The sequence below is a fragment of the Amblyomma maculatum genome, chromosome 4 (assembly GCF_055883805.1).
Source record: "Amblyomma maculatum isolate TAMU_Amacu chromosome 4, ASM5588380v1, whole genome shotgun sequence".
NCBI lineage: Eukaryota > Metazoa > Arthropoda > Arachnida > Ixodida > Ixodidae > Amblyomma > Amblyomma maculatum.
In genome coordinates this window covers 185,018,129-185,041,230 of record NC_139347.1, presented here as the reverse complement: position 1 = coordinate 185,041,230, position 23,102 = coordinate 185,018,129, and the positions used below count along the sequence as shown (strand labels likewise).

Here is a 23,102-nt window from a genome sequence, read left to right as displayed (position 1 = left end):
AGTAGAGATCGAACGCCCAATCCAACATGCAATATGAGGACGCGAACAAGTGACCTCGATGTTGCTGTCTATGGTCACACGGTTACCGCCTTAGTGGACACCGGAGCCGAACTTGCGGTACTTGTGGCTGTAGGAAGAAAGAAAAGAAAATGCACGGGCCTGCTACTGGCTCTGTAGCTGCTCACAAGCGCTGCTCGAGGTGTCCCCGCCAGTGTCGACGGGGAGCGGCGGTGGGCGGTGGCGCTGCGCGCGTCTGCACGGTAGGTGCTTCCAAGCGCGCGCGCTCCACGGGTAAAAGCCAGTGCCGCGCTCGGCCGGCGTCGCAGTAGCCGCGCCTACAAATTGAAATATTACCGCGACATTTGCGTAGGTATTGCTGAAATGGTTAAGCGGACCTTGAATTGAACTTTATATCTGCGCTGTGCACATGTTCAAACAATGTTAATCAATGCGCTTGGCTCGTTGGGACGTTCACGTGTATGTCACTCGAGCCTGCATTGTTTCACTGGAAAGAAATTATAATGCACTGCATATTCGGGGGTTATACAGCTCTTTCCATTAATGCTTAAAGTCAATAGTAATAGCTTGCGATTCATGCCAGGGATAAACGAGGAATGAAGGAGTGTCGGCCGCAACAACTGCTTCACAAACACCCATGCTGCAGCACACAAAAACAAAAAGGACATGGAGATGACAGGTAGAATGAATGCATGTAATTCTGGCAAAGTAAAAGGAAAGATGCATTATTTACAATTCGCGTTTTTCGCAGCACGGGAGCAGCACCACAAGGTTTTCAAACCAGCTACTGCATACTTATTTGGAGAGACATAAAGTCACTGCTTTATGAACCATGAACAGATTTGTCACCGCTGCGTATATTTATGTTCACGTATTTTGCCGCTTATTTCCTTCACTTGCTCCAGCACTTCACAACAACGTTAGCAATGGCTTAGTTTGAGGTGTTTCGCCCGTTCTCGTTTTTCTGCCTTTTTTTGGATTAACCCCTTTCACATAGAAGTGCAATCTGGTGACTGAAGAAGTAATAAGGTTTTATTTATAAATAAAACCTTATTACTTCTACAGATCGGCCTTCTGCGTGAACGGGGCAACCAACTTCTTTATGCAGTCTATTTCTAACCATTTCCAAAATATCAAGAATACGTTCAGAATCTGTTCGTTTGGGGCCGATTCCTACTCATCTGTTGTTACGGGTATATCGGGCAGACTAGAAAATTTTGTTTTCGAGGGCCCGTATGAGTTACAACACCAGTGGGTTTCCTCTTACTTTGTTGTCTTTCTTTCGGTATATTTTTTTGAAAGATAGGCCGGCAGATTCGGCAATAGCGTCGGTGTGGCATCGGGGGATAATGCTGGCTTGGAGGGATGCGGACTTTTTCCCCCGTTCACAATATGAACATAGCCCCATAGAACGAAACGAAGTTCGAAGTGAAGCTCACAAACAGCACAGCTCCCCAGCTCTCATCCAGCCGCTTGTCCGAGTAACGGAGGTTGATCTCCCACTGCTTCCTTAAAAGTCATCTTTGGGAACGCCTAGCAGGGCTATTTTTGGGCCACCTTTAGTATGCACATAGCCAGTCTTGCATCCAGGTGCGTAGCAATGGTTTTGACGACGGGCCGGCATATTTTGGTTTGGGCCTATCTGCAGTGACGCGGCAAGTTTGTTGTGCGGGTATATGTGAATGATATATGTGACCACGTGAAAGCATCCACTATATTCCTTTACGCCGATGACCCTTTACTAGTATCAAGCAAACCTAAGTTTTCATGTGCCTTGGCTAACCTTCAGGAGGCGCTATTAAATTTAGTCATTGGTTTGTCTCAAACTTAATACAAATAAATGGCACCAAATCCCGACTTGCCTGTTTTCGTAGTCCGCACAAAGATGTACCAAATGTAGGTTCTATATATTTAAACCCCTCATATTGCTATTTGTGTTCTTGTCAACCTATATCTAGCGTCCCGTCGGTTACGTATCTTGGTGTACCCATATACAGTGATCTGACATGGAGTACTCAGTTGACCTACATTTGTAAGAAACTTAGAAGTGTTGCATCTTTGTTGTTTAATTTGAAAACCATGATGCCTTTTTCCATCAGAAAACTAATCGCCCATGCTCTGGGGTAGTGTTTAAAGATACGGTATGTGTTGTTTTTTTAACTGCTCTTTCACATGGAGTTAATAGGAGTTTGAAAAACATCGCTACAAGCATCCTCTACATGCCACAGGAGAATTTGCCCAGCAGTGTCTTTAGAAAAGCCGGTTTGCCTGCTTTTGACAATCTTTTTAAACAAATTGTAGTACTAAAATATCTTTGGAGCAGTGCATACAGGCACAAAAACACGAAACCGGTACCGTTGAGACATGTTCCTCGTTATCTTAAACCGAGAGTCCGCATTCATTACGGTAAAGCAACAAGACGCTATTATGTTCCAGCCATCCTCAACGAACTACTGGACGACGTATTTTCTTTGACCACCCGCAAAACATTGAGAGTTGCTGTTAAAGCGTTAGAGAACATATAATATGTACTGATGTTGTCAGTTCATTTTTGATAGTGTGTTGTGCTAAATGTTTCTTTTTTTTTTTTGCCTCTGATGGAGCTCTGATGGAGTTCGGATGTGGCGCGAAGATTGCAGCTGCTGGCGGTTGTCGCCGCACAAGCCCGCTTGTGGCTTCGGCGCTTCCGTATGTGTATGTTGTTCTAACCATACTAAATAATTATTGTTATTATTATTATTATTAGCAGTCTGTGCCAGTGAATTAACCGGTTAGTACAGGCCACATGTCCGCTTACCCCCTCATGTGCGAAAGAAAAGCACAAAGAGTTCTGATCTCCAGGCAGAACACGCATACACCGACGCACGTGGTGTAGTCAACACTCACTTTTGATGGGAGCTTAAACAAGAGCCTGAACTGGCCTTTACTGAACAAACGCTTGAAGTGACCTCCGATAAGCGCCAAAAGAACATGCGCACAGCAAAGTAACAACGAAGCCACAAATGCCCACAACGCAGTGAGAAATTGAACCGGCTGACAGCGACGGGCGGAGCAAAATCCTACCGTGAAGTCTACCGTGGCGCCACCTGATGCCGGCGCTGCGAAGCAGTCGCCTGTCGACACACGCGGGGCCTCCGCTCCCCGTAGAGCCGCCGCGGAGTGAGCAGACTACCCAATATTCTAGTTCACTGTACTGTAGCTGAGCCACCTCCGCTGCCTCGTGGAGACAGAAGAGAGAAAGTAGAGAAAGAAAAAAAAAAGGAGAGGAAGTCGTCCACCACCTAACCGGTGGCGGGTGCAATGATGGTCTATAACAGATAAAAATTTGGTGGCTGGCTAGCCTCCGCCGCAAGCGGCGTTGACCTACCGTCCCAGCCCCGTAGGGCCAGGAACAGCAGCACTTTCCATGTCAGTGCAAGTTAAAGATCCCCAGGCGGCCACAGAATGTCAATGCAAGTTGGCTCGGTTTGTGAGGTTTAACGTCTCAAAGCAACTCAGGCTACGAGAGATGCCGTAGTGGAAGACTCCGGAAAATTCGACCACCTGGGGTTCTTTAACGTGCACTGACATCGCACAGCACACGGGCGCCTTGCTCTTCGCCTCCATCGAAAAGCGGCCGCCGAGGCCGGGATTCAATCCCGTGTCCTTTAAAAGAGTAGACGAGCGCCGTAACCACTGCGCCACCCCAGCGTGAGTCAGTGCAAGTTAAAGATCCCCGAGTGGTCAAAATGTCAGTGCAAGTTAAAGATCCCCAGGTGGTCAAAATTACTCCGGAGCCCACCGCTACGGCACTCCTTTCGATCTTTCCGCTTTCACTCCCATTTTCCTCCCTTTCTTTACGACGCGGTTAAGGAGTCCACAGAACAAGTGTGACAGACCTTTCCTTTTCCGTGAACGAATTATTGTTATTGACTAGATAATTACCTAATTAAACCATACCAACCGTTTTGTCACTTACACGCCTTTCCTTGACCCTCTATCCTATGGTAACATTCTTTTTCCGATCTACCAACTAGTTCTTTTACAGCGCCGACAAAGTAATGCCCACGCGAAACGAGACTCCATAGCCGTACAATGCTTACGCATTAATAAGCGAATACCGTACAGTGTAATGGAGAGATCCTTTAAGGTGTGGCAATGTCAGAAAAACCGAGCTTCTCCTTACAAACCGAACAATGGTACCGGTGAGGAGCCAGCGCCACACAAGGACGACGCAGGAGGACAACGAAGAGAAGGAGTGGGAAAAACGAATGCGCGGCGCACGGAGAAAGTTCATGATGGATGCGTCTGCTGGCGAACCGATCGTGACCAGGCTTGTCCGGACCTCCAGATCCGGATCGACCATCATCCTAAGTCTCAAGACTCATCGGCCAGAGCTGCCAGACTCATGCGCAGTTGTTCTCGGACCATTCGTGGATCGTAGCTGTGGTGATGTGGCCACCACCCGAGTGACCGAACGCAAGATGCCCGCTTCTCCACCAGACGCATGCCCTGGCTATCTGAGGTGCGTAAACGAGAGTAACAGACGGGTCCAGGCTGCAGCGCAGAGGCCTGCTGCAGACGCTGCCGTTGACCCGGCACTTCGATTCGGGATGCAGCCAGAAACACAAACTCCGCCGACGCCCGGCCAGACATCTCTGGCCGTTTACCTTCTAAACGTAATGGTAGAAAAACAACACGAAACGTTTTGCACTTGCAACTCACCGGCTATAACCGGTCAGCTATTGCGCGTAAGTGTTAAATTCATGTAAAAGCACAAAACCTTTGCAGCTTCCAACCACGATGAAAATTGCAAAACCAAAAATGTTAAGACGTTCCACAAGTGTTACATATGTATATATGTGTCCCCTAGTTTCAATCTATCTGCACGATCCATTTTTGCGCTATGGTGAAGCGGCCTAACTGTTCCTCAGCACGGGCACCTGGCGTTAGCACCGAGCAGAAAGGAATGCTGTAGAACTCTTTTGTCCAGAAGCGTGAATTGCTGTGCGAGTTGGTATCGTCTTTGCAAAAAGTATCCAGGCTACCCGATTTGCTCCTTAGCCCTGTAGTTAAGCGTTTTACAGGGTATGCCAAATTAATAATCATCTGTGCGAAAAAAACCATCAGTCTTATCTGTAAAGTCCATTTTTTGCCTTTTGAAATATATCAAGGGCTCCAAACACGGTTGAGACAGAAACCCTGCAGCCTGGTTACTTTTGGCAAAGACGGTACATGTTCAAAGGAAAAAAACCAGAGAAAACAGACGCAAGACCAATAAGACACACACAAACAAACACCGTCGCCGAACTGACAACTGTTTATTATTAGCTCAACCACATCACATATCTCATCACACACATTTCACATTTCTCGCACAGTCACATTTCTCGCTCAAGCGCACATACAGTCGCATGCATCATGGTCCAGACGGCATTATAAACCTGATAAAAAATGCCACTGTTTTTACGTGATAATGACAGAAGGATCACTGATGCAAACATGTTCATTCTTTTTTTCATTAAAAACGCTTACCCGCTCGCGCCTACTGTTAACAGTGGATAGCAGTGCCTAAAACTACTGCGATCGGCCGCGGAAAGTCGAGGCACGAGCAGGAACTGCTAGAAGCGTTTTTAATAAAAAAAAAACGAACATGTTTGCATCAGTGATCCTTCTGTCATTATCACGGAAAAACAGTGGCATTTTTTATCAGGTATTTCATGACTTCCGGACTACAATACACGCGTGCATGTGTGCTTGCACACGCAGTGTGACCTTAAATACATGGTTGAGCTAATAATAAATGGTGTGTGCGTTTGTGTTTGTGCGTGTGTGTGTGTGTGTGTGTTTTTGGCTTTTTTTTTTTTTTTTCCTTTGAACGCTTTTGTCACACGTCGAATGCACCACACTTCGCATAAACGCGAAGGGCAAATCCGAATACTCCCATGGAGGCACAGCAGTCGGCTATGTCATTACGTCATGTACACGAGTAGGAACCAGACAAGCTGCCAATTTACAGTACAGTGACCATACTCTTTCGGTAGAGACTGTTTTCCATTTACTGAGGGACACACTGCTCTCTTCGTTTCGCAGGGAAGCTTAACTTTCAGCACCCTTATACAACTGCGGCTGAAAATAAACGAGAACGGCGCCACAAGCGCAATCAGCTGGGTATAGCTATGCATATGCCACAGAGTACCAGTGAGCCAAAAGAGGAGCTGCCAACATGCAGCTGTAGTGTCCAGTTCGAAGTGAGATCGGGCTCGTATCGCCCTTCTTTGCTTTTTCATTGCATTTAATTTTTTATTTGGGCGTCCCCGCGACGATTTCGCGCGCTTCTATACACTGTCCCATAATGGCAAGAGTTGTTGGTAAGAGCATTAGATGCAATGTCGGGATGCTCCCCGCTTCCAACAAGTAGTCTTTTCCTGTCACGGGCTACATGTTAGAGCGTAGCGCCCAGATTTTACAACTCACCTGTCCAGCATAGCCTAGGGCTGTGCCGGTCCAGTCGAGTGCACTGAGCAGGTATCCGAAGAGGCCACCCAGCGACAGCGTGAACGCGTAGACGGAGAAGCCGTAGTCTACGTCTGCCACCAGGTCGTACAGCAGCGACTGGGATGGGTTCAGCAGAGCCTAGGCGAAAAGAACAAATGAGGAGAAAAACAGATGAAGCAAGTAGCACGTGAAACTTGACAGATGCTCTAAATGCGTCTGATTGGAACCACTTCGGCTGTTTGTGTTCGCTGTGTACAACATTGTTCTGCTCCGCCGCCGCCAAGTCTGTTATTACACATTTACGACGTCGCTATCACTCGATTGATTAAGGAGTCACAGAGTTACCGATGTCTGCTTTTAGTCGATAGCATTAAAGGTCCCTCAAGCTACCTCAAGTTTCCGACATTCTAGTGGAAATTGAGAAGAAATGGACATGGGCAGGACATGTAGTGCGAAGAGAGGATAATCGATGGTCGCTTAGGATAACAAACTGGATTCCATAGGAAGGAAAGCGTAGCAGGGGGCGGCAGAAAGTTAGGTGGGCGGATGAGGTTAAGTTCGCAGGGGTCAAGTGGATGCAGCTAGCACAGAACCGGGTTAAGTGGAGAAATATGGGAGAGGCCTTCGCCCTGAAGTGGGTATAGTCAGGCTGCTGCTGCCGCTGATGATGATGATGATTAAAGGTCCCGTCATTCAGAAAATCAGCGAAAAAAAGCGACAAATAACGGGCATGGCGCTGGTAGATGGTAGCTGGCATGAAAGCACTGATTCTTCAAAGGTTTGTGCGACTTAACCAGTTCACATGAAATCAAAAATTTGGGGGGAGCTGTCAACTGAGGCTGCTCATTTGGGGCGGGAGGGTGAAATTATAATCAATCTTTCAGTGCTCTTGGATGCGGAATCAGCCACGCTGCATCTAGGCTACGCAGACACTTTCTCAAGCTTGTTTAATGCCGGGCTTATATGTCGGGTAGTAGCCGACGTTACCGTGCCATACCATTAAAGGCGGAGCTTGTGTTCCCCTTAACTTGTGCTATTAAATCTGGCAGTGTCCATTAAGGTTGGGGAACAAGTGTGCAACGCAGGCAACAATGTCCGCGCAAATGTTAGCCTGCTAAGGCTTCAGCTGTATGATGTTTAGAATGGGCCGAATGAGTAAGGGAGACATTGACAAGATCAGCCTAAGCATCACTCAGTAGGACGAGGGACTCTCCTCTGCTACTCCCTCTCCCCCCTCCTCCTCCTCTTCCTCCTCCTCCTGTTTTGAGACGCTGTTCACGTCGCTCGTCGCAACCCAAGACATGCTAATACATTCAACTCTTTGTCCCTGCCCAGCTACTGGACACTGGAAGCCTCGTGTTTGAAGGTGGGATGCTCCATTACAAAAGGTCATTTGGCATGAGGCATCTGAGGGAAGTGATAGATGTAACCTAAGAGACAGGAACAGAGCAGGGTATAGGTCAGAAACACGAGTTACTGACGCCACGACAGAAACCGACAAGAAAAGGGCATCGACAGGACATGTAATTCGAAGGCAAGGTAACCGGTAATCTTTATGGTAACGGAGTGGGTTACAAGATAAGGCAAAAGTAGCAGAAGACGCCAAAAAATTAGGTGGGCGGATGAAGTTAGAACGTTTGTGGAGATAAGGCGGCTGCAGCTGGCGTAGGACATGGTTAATTGGAGAGGTATGAGACAGCGCTTCGTCTTGCAGTGGGCATAGAAAGCTGATAAATAATAATGAACTGAATAATATTGATAACAATAAGAAAGAACTAATAACTGAGACGCATCCGATTGTTCCTGAAGTTCGTAGAGGACACCACAGAATTAAACCTATTGCAGATGCGACTGCTGTGAGGCTGAGATCGCTTGAACTTTGAGATTCGAGGCCACAATATGGAGGAAGACAATTTTTGTTCACAAGCTGCCAAAACTTGCACTAAATCTCGGGGCTTGCACGCGCCTGTGATAGTTGCCCATTATTATCGGCCATCAATATCTCAGCGACAAAATTTGCAGTGAACAGAGAAGTTGTGAGCAGAAAAAATCTCAGCTCAGTGTACTATTGCACTAAGACGATGTTCATAGTGGCATGATTAGTGCTGCGCGCTCTTAGCTGCCATCCCCTTTCAGGTCGCCATGAGGAGCCACTACAGAGCACGCAGTATCCACAATGCGGTACAGACGACGACAATATAAAAATTTACGCTGCGCAATACGAATGTGTAGCGTCGCTGATGATCGATGTTCAGCCGGTGCCAGCCTTATTTCCAGTGCCAGTGAGATCACGGAGCTTCACCAAAGCTCCAACTCCCCTTTCCCATGCACGCTCTTTAATGCACTGCACTTCGTGCCTACGTGCCAAGTGCCCTAAGAGAAACAGAGCATTTAATATACCTATACTCATGTAGCACAGACATTGAATGAACATATATGTTCTATAGTTTCCTTCGGGCGGAAGCTTTAAAAATTAGCTGGGGCTTAGCTTTGGTTAAGCCTGGTAGGTTGCGAAAGCAATGCGGCGACCTGGCGCAATCTTTCTTTCTCTTTGTCCATAACGTCTGTCTAACGAGGAGCAGCGCGCCTCTTTTATACGGTCACTCAAAGTGGAAGAACCGCGGGCGTTGCACGATCCGGGATCGCCCGACGACTAGACCTGGTAGCCTATCTCTAGCAGCTGGTATGACGTCATAGCGAGTGCAGCGCCTCTAGCGGGAAAACCACCGGCCGGCGTGGCACGATCTGGGATCGCCCGACAGCACGACTTGGTATCCAACCTCTCGCAGCTGGTATGACGTCACATCGAGCGCGGCGCCTCTAGCAGGAGAACAGCCGGCCGGCGTGGCACGATCCGGGATCGCCCTGACGACTCCACTTGATAGCCCATCTCTTGCAGCTGGTATGACGTCATAGGTCATCCACGGTTGACGCTTAAAGGTCAAACGTGGCACGGTCCGGGATTACGCGAAAGGCCGTTCATGGGCGTAATATTGCTTTCGCAATAAAAAACAAAGCAAGAACGAGTGTTCCAGAAAAATTGCAACATAGCCAGTTTTTTTTTTACATCTCAGCGAGCACACAGCTTACTGACCAATCTCTTCTCTATACGGTAGAAACACGCGGAAAAATGGGAGATGATTTCAACCTGCGTGGCGAAGTCAAGGACCACGGTTGCCGCCGCCAGAACGGGTCCATGAGCAGCCGGCCCGAAGATGACGTCGCCGTACGCAATGGCCCCCATCGCCAGTGCCAGAAGAGCCCCCAGCCCCAGCAGGAAAGGCCGCCGGCGGCCCAGCCGGGAGCGGCATCGGTCACTCCAAGCACCCACCAACGGCACACCAATGATGCACAGGAAGGGGCCCATTCCGAGGATCACGCCACGGGTCTGCGAAGACAGCGGTGGCCGCCGCACTAAAGTTCGTTTGTCCCACCAAGGCCTCAAAAGAGGCTAACGGGGATAAACACGGTACGTCAACACAATCAATAGCAATTTCTTCTGCACGTACGGCGACAAAAGCCTCACACAACACTGGCATCTTGAAAGAAGTGGTTACTGAACAGCTGACTAGGCAAGCACACTAGAACTGAAAGAGTCCCTTTTGGAATTTGCCGTCCCGCCTCCACACGACACACCTTCGAACTCGAATCAAGAGAACAGTTTGATCGCAGTGTCGTGCAATTTTTGTGCCCATCTTACACCTGTTAAACGCATTATCTACTACTTATTCTGTACTCTGCGTTACAAAAAACCTCGTGCAACGTCGGCTGCAACCATTAGGTACTTTTTATCTAGGTGCGGCCCACCGCAGTGCTGCAGGGGTTAGGGCGCTCGACTGCTGCGCCCAAGATGGGGAATCGAATTCCGGCCGCGGCGGCCGTTTCTTGAATCTGGGCGAAAATAAAGGCGCTTGTGTATTGTGCGATGTCAGTGCACGTTAAAGAACCTCAGGTGGTCGAAATTTCTGAAGCCCACCAATACGGCGTCTCTCGTGGCCTTCAGTCGCTTTGGGACGTTTAAACCCCTTAAGCCAAGCAAGCCCTTGCTGCCCTTCTGATGTCGTAGAAAGTTACATAATAATTCTACCGTCCGCTTTGTACGACCCGTAGCAGGCATTTACAGCTGGTTTTGGTTTATAACTTTTTCATCTAGCAAGTTTAATCGTTAACTGTGTCCAAGTACCGCAACGAAAAAGAAATATAGCAGTCGCCACTCTTATAAGGCCGTCATGATTTCCAAGGCGGTAGAATTCGGAATCGGGAGAGCCGTTATTACCGAGTCCGGTGCCTAAGGTTCCACCGAGTGTAGGTTCTGCTCGACAGTGACAAAAAGAAAGAGAACGGACTTTGTTCGCCTCTGAAGTCACTTTTTAAGTCCGCAACACGTACAAGTGTTAGCCTTGCAATAAAGTTTCCGCGTGAAAACGTTTGAACAACTTTTTCTCTCAATATATTTGCGTGGTCCTAGCTTTATTACTCCCAGAGGTATGTACAATAGACAGTTCGTTACAGGTATGTGTGGCTTCAACTTTCCGCGTAAGGGCTTCGCGTTTCTCGTTCAGTGCTGAGTAGAACTAGCGAGCGTGCCGCAGTCCGCTATGTGAGCTGCAAATGGGGAAGCCTACCTCTTCTTAGGCAACAACGCGTAATCTCTAAACGATTAAAGAGTCACCCACGCAGCCTATGCCAGAAACTTTCTTCGCGTGATGTAGGCTAAATTTGTGCGAAAGAAAGACGAGGAAAACCCAGGTACTGTTAGCTGCAAGAAGAGTCCGCAGCCTCTAATTCTTCAGAACTAAACGACAAAAAGCGCTATCGACGTGCTAGACGTGTGGTTCACACGATCAGTGGCAGACTCCTTCAAAATTAGGTTGATGTTTGTTGGGAAGGTGACTTAATGTATAACAGAAAAGCGTTTTTTTTTTTTTTCATTTCTGCTTCACTCTCTTTCCTCTAAACAGATAGTGTGCGTGAGGCATTTTCGACTGCACCGCAGAAGCACATGCAATGACTCTTCCCTTTCTTTTTTTTTTGAAGCTATCCGGGCGGTACATCAAATCCCACATCGCGACGGCGTATATGTGCCAGCGGCCGGTCGCAGCAGCCCACCTTTTCGGAGAAGCCAGCCTTTCGAAGCATGGGTGGTAGGTAGACGAAGCAGCCGCAGGCGCACAGATGGGCCCCGAAGGCGACCAGGTTGATGCCCACGGTCCAAGGTAGCTGCCGCCATGACCGGGAGCTCATCGCCGCCGTCGGCTCGCTGCTGGCGCTGCTGCACAGGCAGAAAAGAAGGGGGCATTTTATTGGAGGCGCACAGTTCGGTGCTCCTTCAGTGCATCAACCAATGCTCTAAAGCACTAAGCTAAGAATGGCAGTAGAAGATGCGATCATTATGGGGCCAGGAGCGCCAACATTTTTAATTAGTAGGGAGCAAGTTTCGGAAGACAAGATGGCAGCGCGATCCGCTGCCGTGATCCACTTCCGCGAGGTGCCATTGCGCATGCGCAAATCAAATTAAGGTCTCCAGATGGCGCCACATGCTTGAAAGCATGCGTCCCCTTTTCAAAGGGGACGCTCCTATATTCCATCCATCCATCCATCAATCCATCCATCCATCCATTTATCGGCGCGTTGCCTGCCATGCAGGGACCAAGCGCGCGCGCGGAAGCGGTACGCCTTGGAGTATCACTGTAGCGTATTGCCTATCGCGCTATGCAATAAATTCCCAACGGAAGAGTGAGCTTGCGTGACGACACACGCAAATGTTTGAGGATAGAATGATCCACTCCCGCCTCCCCCAAACAACTCAAGGTTAGGTCTCTTCTACGCACGGTTTGATTTCGCGGAGTAACGACACAGTCTCAAATAGATTGTGTACTACTGACATGTATGTCCAAAAAGAACATGAAACCACTCCGCGATGGGGACAGCGATATATGAATTTAGCAATTGCCGGCGTCAAAAATCAGGGTATGTTAACTTGTTAAGATGACCGACAGTTTCAAATCGAGGACAACTATACTCCGTTTTACAAGCTGTTTGCAGGATATACAAAATATGTTAAGAGTGGAAATCTGGGCCAGTTGGTATACTGTGAAAGGAAATACTAGTAAAAAAAAAGGGCAAGAACGAAGACACGTGTACGTCTCTTCTCTTCTTCCTTGCCCTTTTTTGACTGGTTCTCCTCTATACAAAATATAAGGACGACATGGGTCTATCAGGATGACACCCTCAACGTGATAGTGCTTCTGCCACATTCTAACACCATGATCGACAGGCGCGTAGAAACAAAATCCCGTATTGGGCGCCATCATGATTACCTAAACCTTTCTTAGTGCAGAAAAAACTCGTGAAATTAAGCGCATCATCATCACGAAGAGTCTTGAAGAAATCGCAGGCTCGAGCGATTCCTCCAGAGAAATGCTGTAGAGTCCGGTGAGCACATGATAATCCAACTTGAGCGGCAATGAGTGATAAGAAATTTAGCTTAATGTAAACAGAGTAAATATTGAGACAGCATTTTGCAAAGTAGCAGGCTAAGTAATTTAGCTCGGGACGGTCTCGCTTTCTGACTGTCAAGTACTTAGCGCCCCACTCGGTAGGTGGCCGCGTTCGCTGGGGCAGCGACAGCATCGCTTCGACTTTATATCCCCGCTGCAAGGCGCAACTCGGCGAATAGCGAAGTGATGACGTCACGCGCGGCGGACTCGGCGCAGCGGCTGCGCCGAAGCAACGGCGCGTGGCGCGCACCTATGGCTCCTGCGCAATTGATTGCCATCGTAACAGCGCATGTGCAGTACTGGCCTCTGCCCGGCTCCGGGAAATGCGCCTCTACTAGCCTAGTGTAGCTTCCGCTACAAAAAGAAAAAAGAAACACGCGGGGATCTTCTTACAGCAGATGGCTTGCATGAGCCAGGACAAGTTAGCATTAGGTTGAGTGTACTGGTGTTTTGCTTTACCGCCTCCTGCCACTGATTGCTGCTCATGGCGTCTAACTTCTAACCGATGAGAGAAGCCATATTAAAAAGCTCCAGATAATTTAGGCCAACTAGCGTCGTGCACTCACATCTCACAGCACGCGGGTACATCGTGTTACTCCTCCACCGAAGCGCTGCCGCCACGACTGGATTCAAATCCAGGTTCACCTGACGCATCTCACCAGCATCGAGCGTATAAGCCTGGTTAAATTATGCTACGCCTACTTTAGTATATAAGCTGAACAGGGTAACGAAACGAGGGAATTCCTTAAACTTTTATAGTTCAGTGACATAATTAGCTTTATTTACACCTAGCTAAGTACGAAAACCCTCGAGTCCTTTTCTTGCTGCCGCCATTTGTCACTTTTTCATGCAGTTAACTCCTGCCTTTTCTTCCTTTATATTCGCACGAGCGGCGAACACTTTACGGTTGAATGGGTACCTCACTGGTTACCCCATAATGTTGGGCGAAGTTCACATCGAGGAAATAAAAGCCCCTCGCAAAGCACAAAATGCCGCGGAATGCGCGGTACAAGACATTAATGTTCAGAACTACATATTTCCTTGAGCACGCGGAGCACACATTTTCAAGAACGTTCAAAAGCATTACAGCAATAGGAAAAGTTCAGCAAACATCGAGAAAACCAGATGCCCGCACATTTCCCAGGATTGAGGTACCTCCATGCTAGCACGTCTGCCTGGGGCTGATGGCAACTCAGCGACGCGTCATTTCCTGGTAGTTGTCAGTTTAGCGTCCTTATTTACCTACCTACACCAGAACAGCGCAAAAAAGCCGCCACTCAAGCAAGAAGCATGTTGTATGGTAAAGCCCGTTTTAAAAGTGTGCCGTGCACGAAACGAACCTGCTATGTGGTGAACGCTATCATCATGAGGCTATTTTAAAGATCTTTCGTTCACATGCCTTTGCTAGCATACGCAGGAGCGTTTCTAAAAAGCAAAAAAAAAAAAAAAAAGGTTGAGGATTACGTAACTCTTGAAAGGAAGGTGTCTCCAACACGAAAAACACGGAGTAGGAGACAAAAACACCTAGACTATTTTGACGGTCTGCCGTCTGATAAGGATCAGTTTGTTTGGTTTGGTTCATAGGCTTTAACGTCCCAAAGCGACTAGACGCCTCAGGGGAGGGCTCCTAAGATTTCGACCTGCTTGTGTTCTGTAACAAGAACTGACATCGCAAGGCAGACAGAAGCCTGGGTTTTCGCCTCCATCTAAAAGCGGCCGCCGCGAACGGGATTTGTTCCTCCATCATGGGTACTGCAGTCAAGCACCCTGCCTATTGCGGCACCGCGCCGGGGCTTGATAAGGAGCGTCTAGATCTCTGGCGCTGACAGGAAGGTTATAAACTTTTATATACCATTCAAATTTTCGTGATAAGAATTCACATCGGAGCGGTTTGTGCAGGTGGATTGTACATCAAGGCGGTGATTCTGTCCATGACAAAGCATGACAGGCGGTTAATTTGCTAAAAATAAATGTTTTGTCAATTTTCTGTAGGGGCAAAATTGTATTGAGAAATCAAAGACCGTCAACATCGAAGACAACCCCAGCATTTAAAATTTTCTTATTGGGACCGTAGTTCTTAATAGCCAACGCTAAATGTTGCATTTGAAAGCTCGCTGAGTGGGATTTCGTCCATTTATTTACAAAATAACGTCGTTGCGGGCGGTATGGATGACAGAATCCTGTTATCTTCTGCATGACCAAGGGTGCAAACGACGCCTACTTTTGATGCATAAGGAAACGCCAGCAAAGCCATTGTTTGTAAATATGCATTGCTAGAAACCCAAGTGCATGAGCCTTCTAACGCGTATTTTTGACGTTACATGCTCCGAAGTTCAAATCACTTACAAAGAAAACTGAAAAAGCGGGCTCACCTTAGATGTCAACGACCATCAACCTCGCAATATAATATTTTCCGTGAATATCAAAAATAACGCTGTTGATTAGGTAATTCTCTTTATAATTGTTTAACGATTATTGATTAGGAAATTCTACCTTATTAAATTGTTTAACCATTCAGACCTATCGCGCTCGTCGTCATAAAACACGCCTGTAAACACAAATCTGTAAAGGTCAATTATGTAAACTCGCATATCTTCGGCCTTTGGTGAGAACCGCGGATATTGAACAAAACTTACCAGCGGTGGGAAATTTTATAAGTGCCGCAGATTGCTTTGCCGGATGCTTCAGTAGAAGCAATGCTGCAAGGCAAGTAATGCTGCTGTGAAAAATGACCCGTCTCCAGCGATGCAACCATTAGGCCTCGCACTGCTGTTCTGCACGCGCTTGGAGACTGTTCGGTACTTTGCCACAGTTTCCCTCTTTAGATGCGCTATGGTTTCAATTTTTTACCGAGCTCCGGTGAGATAAGAGGGACTACTGTTAGTGCTGGGACTACCGGTGCACGCATGACTCACCACTGAAAACCGAACACATTTGATGGCATTTTTCGTAAAGCATTGGCTGAAGCTGAACCCCACCACGTGAGAAGGAGGTTTTTTGCGCTGTTTGTTGAAACCTGCTTGGTATAATATTGTTCTGGGGATCTATTCGACAATGCCGGTGATGCATGCCGAATGGAATTCGCATGTACACAAGCGACAGACGTGCAAGAAAAAGGCGTGGGAAATGACAAAACCGCCATCGCTAGGAACCATAGCACAAGTAACATGACCACTGTAATGTGGTAATTCTTTTTCTGGAATACCGTCTCCATCAGGAAACGTCATGTCGGGTATTTGCCAGGAAGAAGAAAAGAAGCATCTACCATGGTCCTCATCGAAAGAACAAGTACGTTTTCGAAAGCGAAACGCTCTCTGAACTGCATGAACCTTTTGATCAACGTTTGGAAATTAAACCACGAGAATATACAAGCAGGTAGCATTTATAGGACAAAAAGAGCGACGAAAGAAAGACGGGCCATCGTTACAAGAAACGGTTTCCAAGCACTCCGCTTTAGAATCGCTCTTAAGTCCGCTCAAGGCAGAACAGCGCAAGCTACACAGGGACAAGAAAAGAAGACTAGACACACACAGCGCTCACTTACAATTGAAGGTTTATTATTCAGACACTTTTGTAAATATACACCAGCATCAAGACAATAAGAACAATAGAGTCTGATAAATAATAGGCATCACCATGGGAAATCACACAGGAGAACTCGGATCATCCAGGTCCATATAAGAACCGCAAATCTTTATCCGAAATGATCTCTCGCGTGGTTTTGTCATCGTTTAAAGAGCATTGTGTCAGCCCCCCCTCTATAGCCCTTATAGACAAAGAATTGCGGTTCTTATCTGGAGCTGGATTATATGAGTTTTCATGTGTGATTTCTGGTGGCGATGACTGTTTATCAGACTCTGTTCGTATTTTCTTGCTGCTGTATATTTACCAAAGTGTCTGAAAAATAAACATTCATTTGTGTGCCAGCGTGTACGTCTTCCTTTCTTCTCCCTGCGTTGTTTGCGCTGCTCTGCCATGAGATGAACCGACTAGCCCGCGATGTGTTATTTAAGTCCGCATAAAAAACTGTTCTCATTAGCTGATACATCAAAATGAATCCCCGCTCTGAAGAGGGCTCAAATTACTACTCCAAATTAAATCAAAGAATTTAAATACTCGCTATAACAAAAGACCAAAATATCTGACTTTACTCAAGGACAAACACAACCTGGGAACATAGGTGGCACCACGTTAAACTAAACCGTTGCAACCAGCTATGATACAAAGGTGCACTAAAGTCCAAGCTAAGGCATTAAATCATAGGAGACGAATTTTCGTCACCACACCTCCGGCTGTAAAACCGGTCAAAAAAGCCAGCATTTCGAATTTATTCACGCCCTGGTTTTGTTACGGAATCTGGGTTGAAATATTGCTCAGAAGAACAAGAAGAAAAAAAAATGATCTTTTCGTTCCTGTGCGAACGACGCAGCTCCAGGTGAACGAGATAACTACGAACACCCTCGACATAAATCAGCGACCTTTATTCTGGGTTACCGACCACAGTTCACAAGTCTAGCATGGACCTCAGCTCTCTCGTTAACATGTTCTTTAGTGCTAGTGAAGCTCGCGAAACTTTGCCAAGCCGCTGAATGTATAGAAAGGAGGCACGCGTTATATGTTTTTTTTTTTTTTTTTTTTTTTTGCTTCTCGCTACTCCTCGTAGAAAATGCGGGCTTATTTGTCGACAAAGCGCTAAAAGAGCTCTGCTGAACGGGCCCCGAAGCGCTCTTTAGAGCAACGTAAGAGCAAACATTCATTACGTGCAATTAAAGTATGTCGCTGAACATAAACGGGAATATATATGCAGTCTCGTACGTAAGGCCTAACCATAAAAGGATTAGACGGCAAAGCACGATAATCCTGCAGCCGCGGAACTGGGAGGATGTCCCCTCAAATGACCTCGCTTCACTGCAGTGCATAAAAATATACAATTCTGCATTAACAAACTTGGAGGCCGTAACAGAAAAGCTCACATGCAATAATACCATGCAGCGTTTCTTTCGAGGAATAGGACATTTATTGGTGCGGTACATGCGGTTTGACGCCTGAAATCTTCTGGATAAAGCAAACGCCGCTGCAGAGGGCTGCAGATTTATTACAACCACTCTTCTTTATTTTTTGTTTAATGTGCACTCACTTAGCACCGCACATATACGGGAGCTTAAGCACTTTGCTTGCAAATTTATGCGGCCACGGAGGCCACAATCCGATGCAAAATTTGCTTATACGAGGAGTCATTTGCTCTGCTTTGCAAGGAGGGAACTTGCAGAACTTGCAGTAAGCTTATAAGACACGCATTTCAGCTACTCCGCGCAGAAATAAAGATGCATTTCAGCGCCACGAGAAATGGATCGCTCATGGTCCTTGCGCACCGTAGTCAGGTGAACGCGCACCTCAAATGCATCACTTAACTGTGTGAAACCTGTTTGAGGAGTCTTTAAAGAGTGAAGGTAGAATCCAGGTTACACAATGAAGATTAATCAGAAATGCCGAAGTATTCCACAAAAGCGATTGGAAAGCATTCCGCTAACGCAAGACGGGAATGAAGAGCACCGTAAGTGTTGCAGAGCAGAAGCCATCAGAAGAATAAAAAATCAACTCACAAACTCAGGCGGGCACAAATGGTCGACTTTCGGCGGCGCATGCTCAGTGCCCTGAAAACACACAGCGCAGTGGGGAGACGGCACTGAGAAACGGCCGACAGGCATTGCTCGCTTCAGGAAATACAGCTACACAGCGTAAGTGCATCTGAAAGTCAAGTAGGCTGAGTTTCATATACTGTGTCTGCCTGTATTAGTTTCTGCAGGCCATTTTTCCACTATGACGGTGACGAACGGAAGGGCTACCACGTAGCGTAATAGTTATGTACTGAAGACAGTTCACCGACGATATCTCTAGTGTTTACTAATTCGACGACATGATCCGACGGGCTCAAGGTCGACTGCATAAGTGCCGTGCATTCCAGTGTATAGCCCGCAGGATATACCTATGACCTATGTTCAGAAGTGTAAAATTTGGGCTTTTCGGCTTAACTGGAGGTGCGGACAATGGAGCATTTTCACCCTACGTTGTCCCATGCATAACGTGACTTATCAATACCGCGATTTCCTGTACCAAGCACGGACTCTGTGTAGGACGAGGACTGCTTGCCAGAGATTGCGATATCACCCCAGCGTTGTTTTAAAACAGGGCAACGCACGCTTAGGTACTCACATAATGCCTCTGCAGCAAAACTCAGCACACTGTACAGACATTGCGCTGCAGTCGAACTTAGCGATCGACGAGTGCGGCGCACGCAGGAAGCACTGCCTTGTAAACCATGCAGTCGCTCCTTGAAATTCGATAGTAAAAAGCCAGTGAAATTAAAAAAAAATTGCTATTGCTTCGCTCGGCTAGGCCCGGTTATGCAAGCTAAAGATTTGTTATGCTTGGCTATGCTGGGTTATTAAGCAAGGTTAGACTGACATAGGCGCGCCCCTATTAACAGAACGGAAGCTCGATTAGGCATAGTCAGACACGGTTTGTTGTGGTTTAACTCCTCCATGACTGTTTGCGAACGTCAAGGAAATGAGGTTCAACAGGGGGAAGGTTTGAGCCAGTTGGTTCCTATTTCCTCCACAACTATGTCAAGGAAATGCTGCCGGAGCACTGGCTACAGCACGCGACTCCTCCATGGCTGTCTACGAACCTCAACGGCACCATAGACTGGTCTAGACGATACGTCGAGGGTATATTGATGGAGGAGATGCCATGAGGAGAGCCAGATGGACAGCGGTAGCGATGGAGGGAAAGGGTAGCAGAGAATGGGAAGGCTGTGTCAAGGGTATTGTAGATTTGTGTAGATATAAACCGTTGCGAAAAACGTTTGTCTGGCGTATGAAGAAGAAGCGGCAGCAGGTATGCGCAGTTGAAGAAGCGAAGCAGCAGCAGGAGAAGCGAGCGCCGCCAGCTCCACGCGAAGCACGTGCGCAAAATCGGGCGGCGCCACACCAGAGGCCAAATTTACAGCGCCGATTAGCTTCGTTCGGCGAGGCTAAAAAAGCTGTGGCTTTAAAAGAGGCATGCACCTGTTGTACGATTCAAGCAGTCGGATATTAATCGCAGCACATGGCTGGAAATTTATTGAGATGCGCGCGTTGACTATAGTGACATCATCCGGGGAAGCCGCGTGAAAATAGGTTGAGCGTATACAGCCGAGGAAAAACGGGGTAACTTATTTGATTAACGCATGCAGCCTTGAACGCGCTCCCCACACCTTTCAACTACTGCGCAGCATGCTTCGCTCCATGGATTGATGACTTTTGTTTAAATTTCATTCACTGTTTTGAAAACTGAATAAACCGTCGTCGTGAATAAAGTCACTCCTGCGACAGCAGTCAACTGCTTGGTTGCTCCCGTCACAGTCCACTTGAGATAGCACATTCTGACGTACGCGTCAGAAAGTCCGCCGCCCACGGTAGCCACCCTTTGGGTTCTTTTCATGGCTTCCAACTTATGCAGCGTCTTGTTCCTGCACCCTACAAGTTGGGAGAGGGTGGTATTGCCCTCTATCTACACTCTGCCACCTGAAAATCATGAAAAGTGGCTGGAGTCTCATAGCTAACTTAATTGCAATTTTAATTCAATTCCATTGCCTGAAGCCAAACAATTAACTGATTTCACTGTGTACAGTCTCATGGTTGATGCTCTAGATTCCAGGGCAAAATGCAAAGCTGCATGACCCCACCAATTCTGTAACAGATTGGCTCTTGTATAATATATAATAATATAATAGGATATTATAATATGATTGAATATAATAGGACTTTAGACTGCGTGAAACTGCGCAGGGCCAGCTTTTTTTTTACAATGCTTCCATCTGTATATTGTTACATGGGAAAGCAAATTTGTTTTCATTTGATTTCATAATAGGTGGCGGCACGTCACGAGCATTAACGCGAATCGGAGCGTGTCCTTGTATACAAAAACGGTCCAGCAAAAGGGCTTTCTCACCGGTAAGTTGAGAAGAAGCAGTCTGCACATATTGTTGGTCGCACTGCTTATAACGCGGACAGAGCTAGGCTTGTCCGACATATTGCCTGTTTCAGTTATTCACATTTCTCGGGACATTGCATGACAAACAGCAGGTGGTGTTGGGCTATAATCTACTTTCTACTTTATTGTTCTATTTCTGTTTCATTCAGTACAACCAAACATGCCTAACATATGCGCCCTTCCTTCGGCAGTGTTCATCTCACGCAGAATGTGTGTTTAACAAGCATTCGAGCTGGAGACAATGAGTTTTATGCGCAACAGTCATTTAGTTTTGTATGGCACAGAGGCAATACGGATTCATAAGAAGGAACAAGAAAAAAGAAAGCGAGTGTAAAATGCTACTCACACGCTACCTCGCGATATGCCTCTCTATCGGTTCTGATATTTTTGTTTTAGAGCGCCTTTCAGGCTTTTTGTGATCGCAGTAGCGTTCTGGTCGTACACCAAATAAGCAATTTCTAACGGAACATCATACGATTGAAACGAATGGAAGATATCTGGCAGAATTAAAAAAACGCCTCTGGCACTAGAGGCCAAAATTTCTCATAGATCATCGCATGCACTATCGCATGTTTCGCTGTTAACGATGTGCTTCCACGTGCAACTGGTGTGGCTGCGATGTGTCTAGTTACTGTTTGTGTCATCTTACATAACCAGACCTATATTATACATAAAATGACGCAGCTGTCTTTCATTTTCTTTTAGTCATTAAAACCACAATCAAGAAATCGTAGACTAAAATAATCAGAGCAGAACATCACTAGGTAAAGTGCCAGTTATGAGAACGCGTTTCTCCTCCTTTCTGAGGCTTGTAAAATAAGAATACATCAATGATCGTGACTTCAAACCAAATATATAGATGAAAATACAGCTACAGTGGCAGCCTGAGCTGAACTAGTGATCAGAGCACAACAACGGCATACGTGCACAGTTCGCTCACCCATCTGAGCATATCGACTGAATATCGTCGGGTGGAGACTCTGGAGCAATGCAACAGAAGCCGGGAAAGGTAAGGCAGCACTTTCTTGACGGACGCTCAAAGTCGCATTCACGATTACAGTCGAGGTCGTAGCCAGGGTCCGCCATATTTCAAAAATCCTTTATCCAACGCCGAAGAATAACAACGTTCTGGGGCTTGTTTCTGATGACGGTTCTGAGGGATGGTGACGCGAACATCGGATCTTTCAGTTATGTCACTACCATAGTTGGCCGAGCGACAATGCACTCTTATAGGCGGCCGGTCGGTAATACGGGATGTCGCTCTGAGCCAAGGTTCAAAAGGGCTGGAAATCCCCGCTCTGCTGTAACGTGGAACTATCGCGCTATCGCGGCGTACCATCCAAGCACCCTCACCAGCGCGATAGGGCAGACGAAATGTTACACACCAGTTGCGATCGACAATGAAACAAACACTCGGAAAACAAAAGAAACCAGCGCGCCCTATGCGACCATTACAGGACACCCGGTAGATAAAGTGCCACGCGTCCGTAACGCGATATGATCCGCACATGACAACGTTTGGCGCAGAAAAGGATGAACAATGAACGGCTGTCTGGCCTCGTTTGTACGACGGTAATTCGTATCTCCGATAACGACGAACACTAAGTTGTGGGTTGAGTATTTCTTGCTGGAAACTGCCATAGCTTCTGGTTCCAGCCGGCTCACAGACGCGATTGCCACTATGTACAAACCGTGAAACATAAACATCTTACGTGAGCTAGTGCCGCGTTCTCTGAATGAGAGATGCGACGTACGCCGTCGGAAAGGGCATCTGCAGATAGACGGCGCTGCCATGTCGAAAATCGTGTGTTATATATAAGCCTACACGTGGTCGTCTTATTCTAACAGCGACATCTCCTGCAGGGAGATGCGACACTAGATATGTGCGTACGAGTCTCGCCATGTGAAACCTAGGGACGCTACCGCTTTATTTTGCTTGCTTTACCTCATGCTGCAATATAAGACAAAGCTGCAGCGCCTTGTAACTAACCGGCTTTACTTGACAAAACCAAGGCTGTTGGCGCTTTCTCCGTGCCGTGATATCTAGCCGGCTACAGGTCTTCTTCCCGTCTC

General features: G+C 47.1%; 1 protein-coding gene across 8 annotated transcripts in view; it reads right to left on the bottom strand.

Annotated features, from left to right (window-relative positions):
* LOC146193818 (solute carrier family 45 member 3-like) overlaps window positions 1–23,102 on the bottom strand; it is a 133,736-nt gene that overhangs the window by 18,672 nt on the left and 91,962 nt on the right. For 4 of the 8 annotated variants that reach the window (XM_084602840.1, XM_084602842.1, XM_084602841.1 and 1 more), the window contains exons 2-4: window positions 11,605–11,767; window positions 9,644–9,883; window positions 6,475–6,633 (exon numbers count right to left, since the gene is read on the bottom strand). In XM_084602840.1, coding sequence (XP_084458966.1) covers window positions 6,475–6,633; window positions 9,644–9,883; window positions 11,605–11,739 — 534 coding nt within the window. In that variant the 5' untranslated portion in view covers window positions 11,740–11,767. Of the gene's footprint in view, window positions 1–6,474; window positions 6,634–9,643; window positions 9,884–11,604; window positions 11,768–18,598; window positions 18,650–23,102 lie in introns of all 8 variants that reach the window. The other 4 variants (XM_084602843.1, XM_084602844.1, XM_084602839.1 and 1 more) reach the window with 2 other exon arrangements.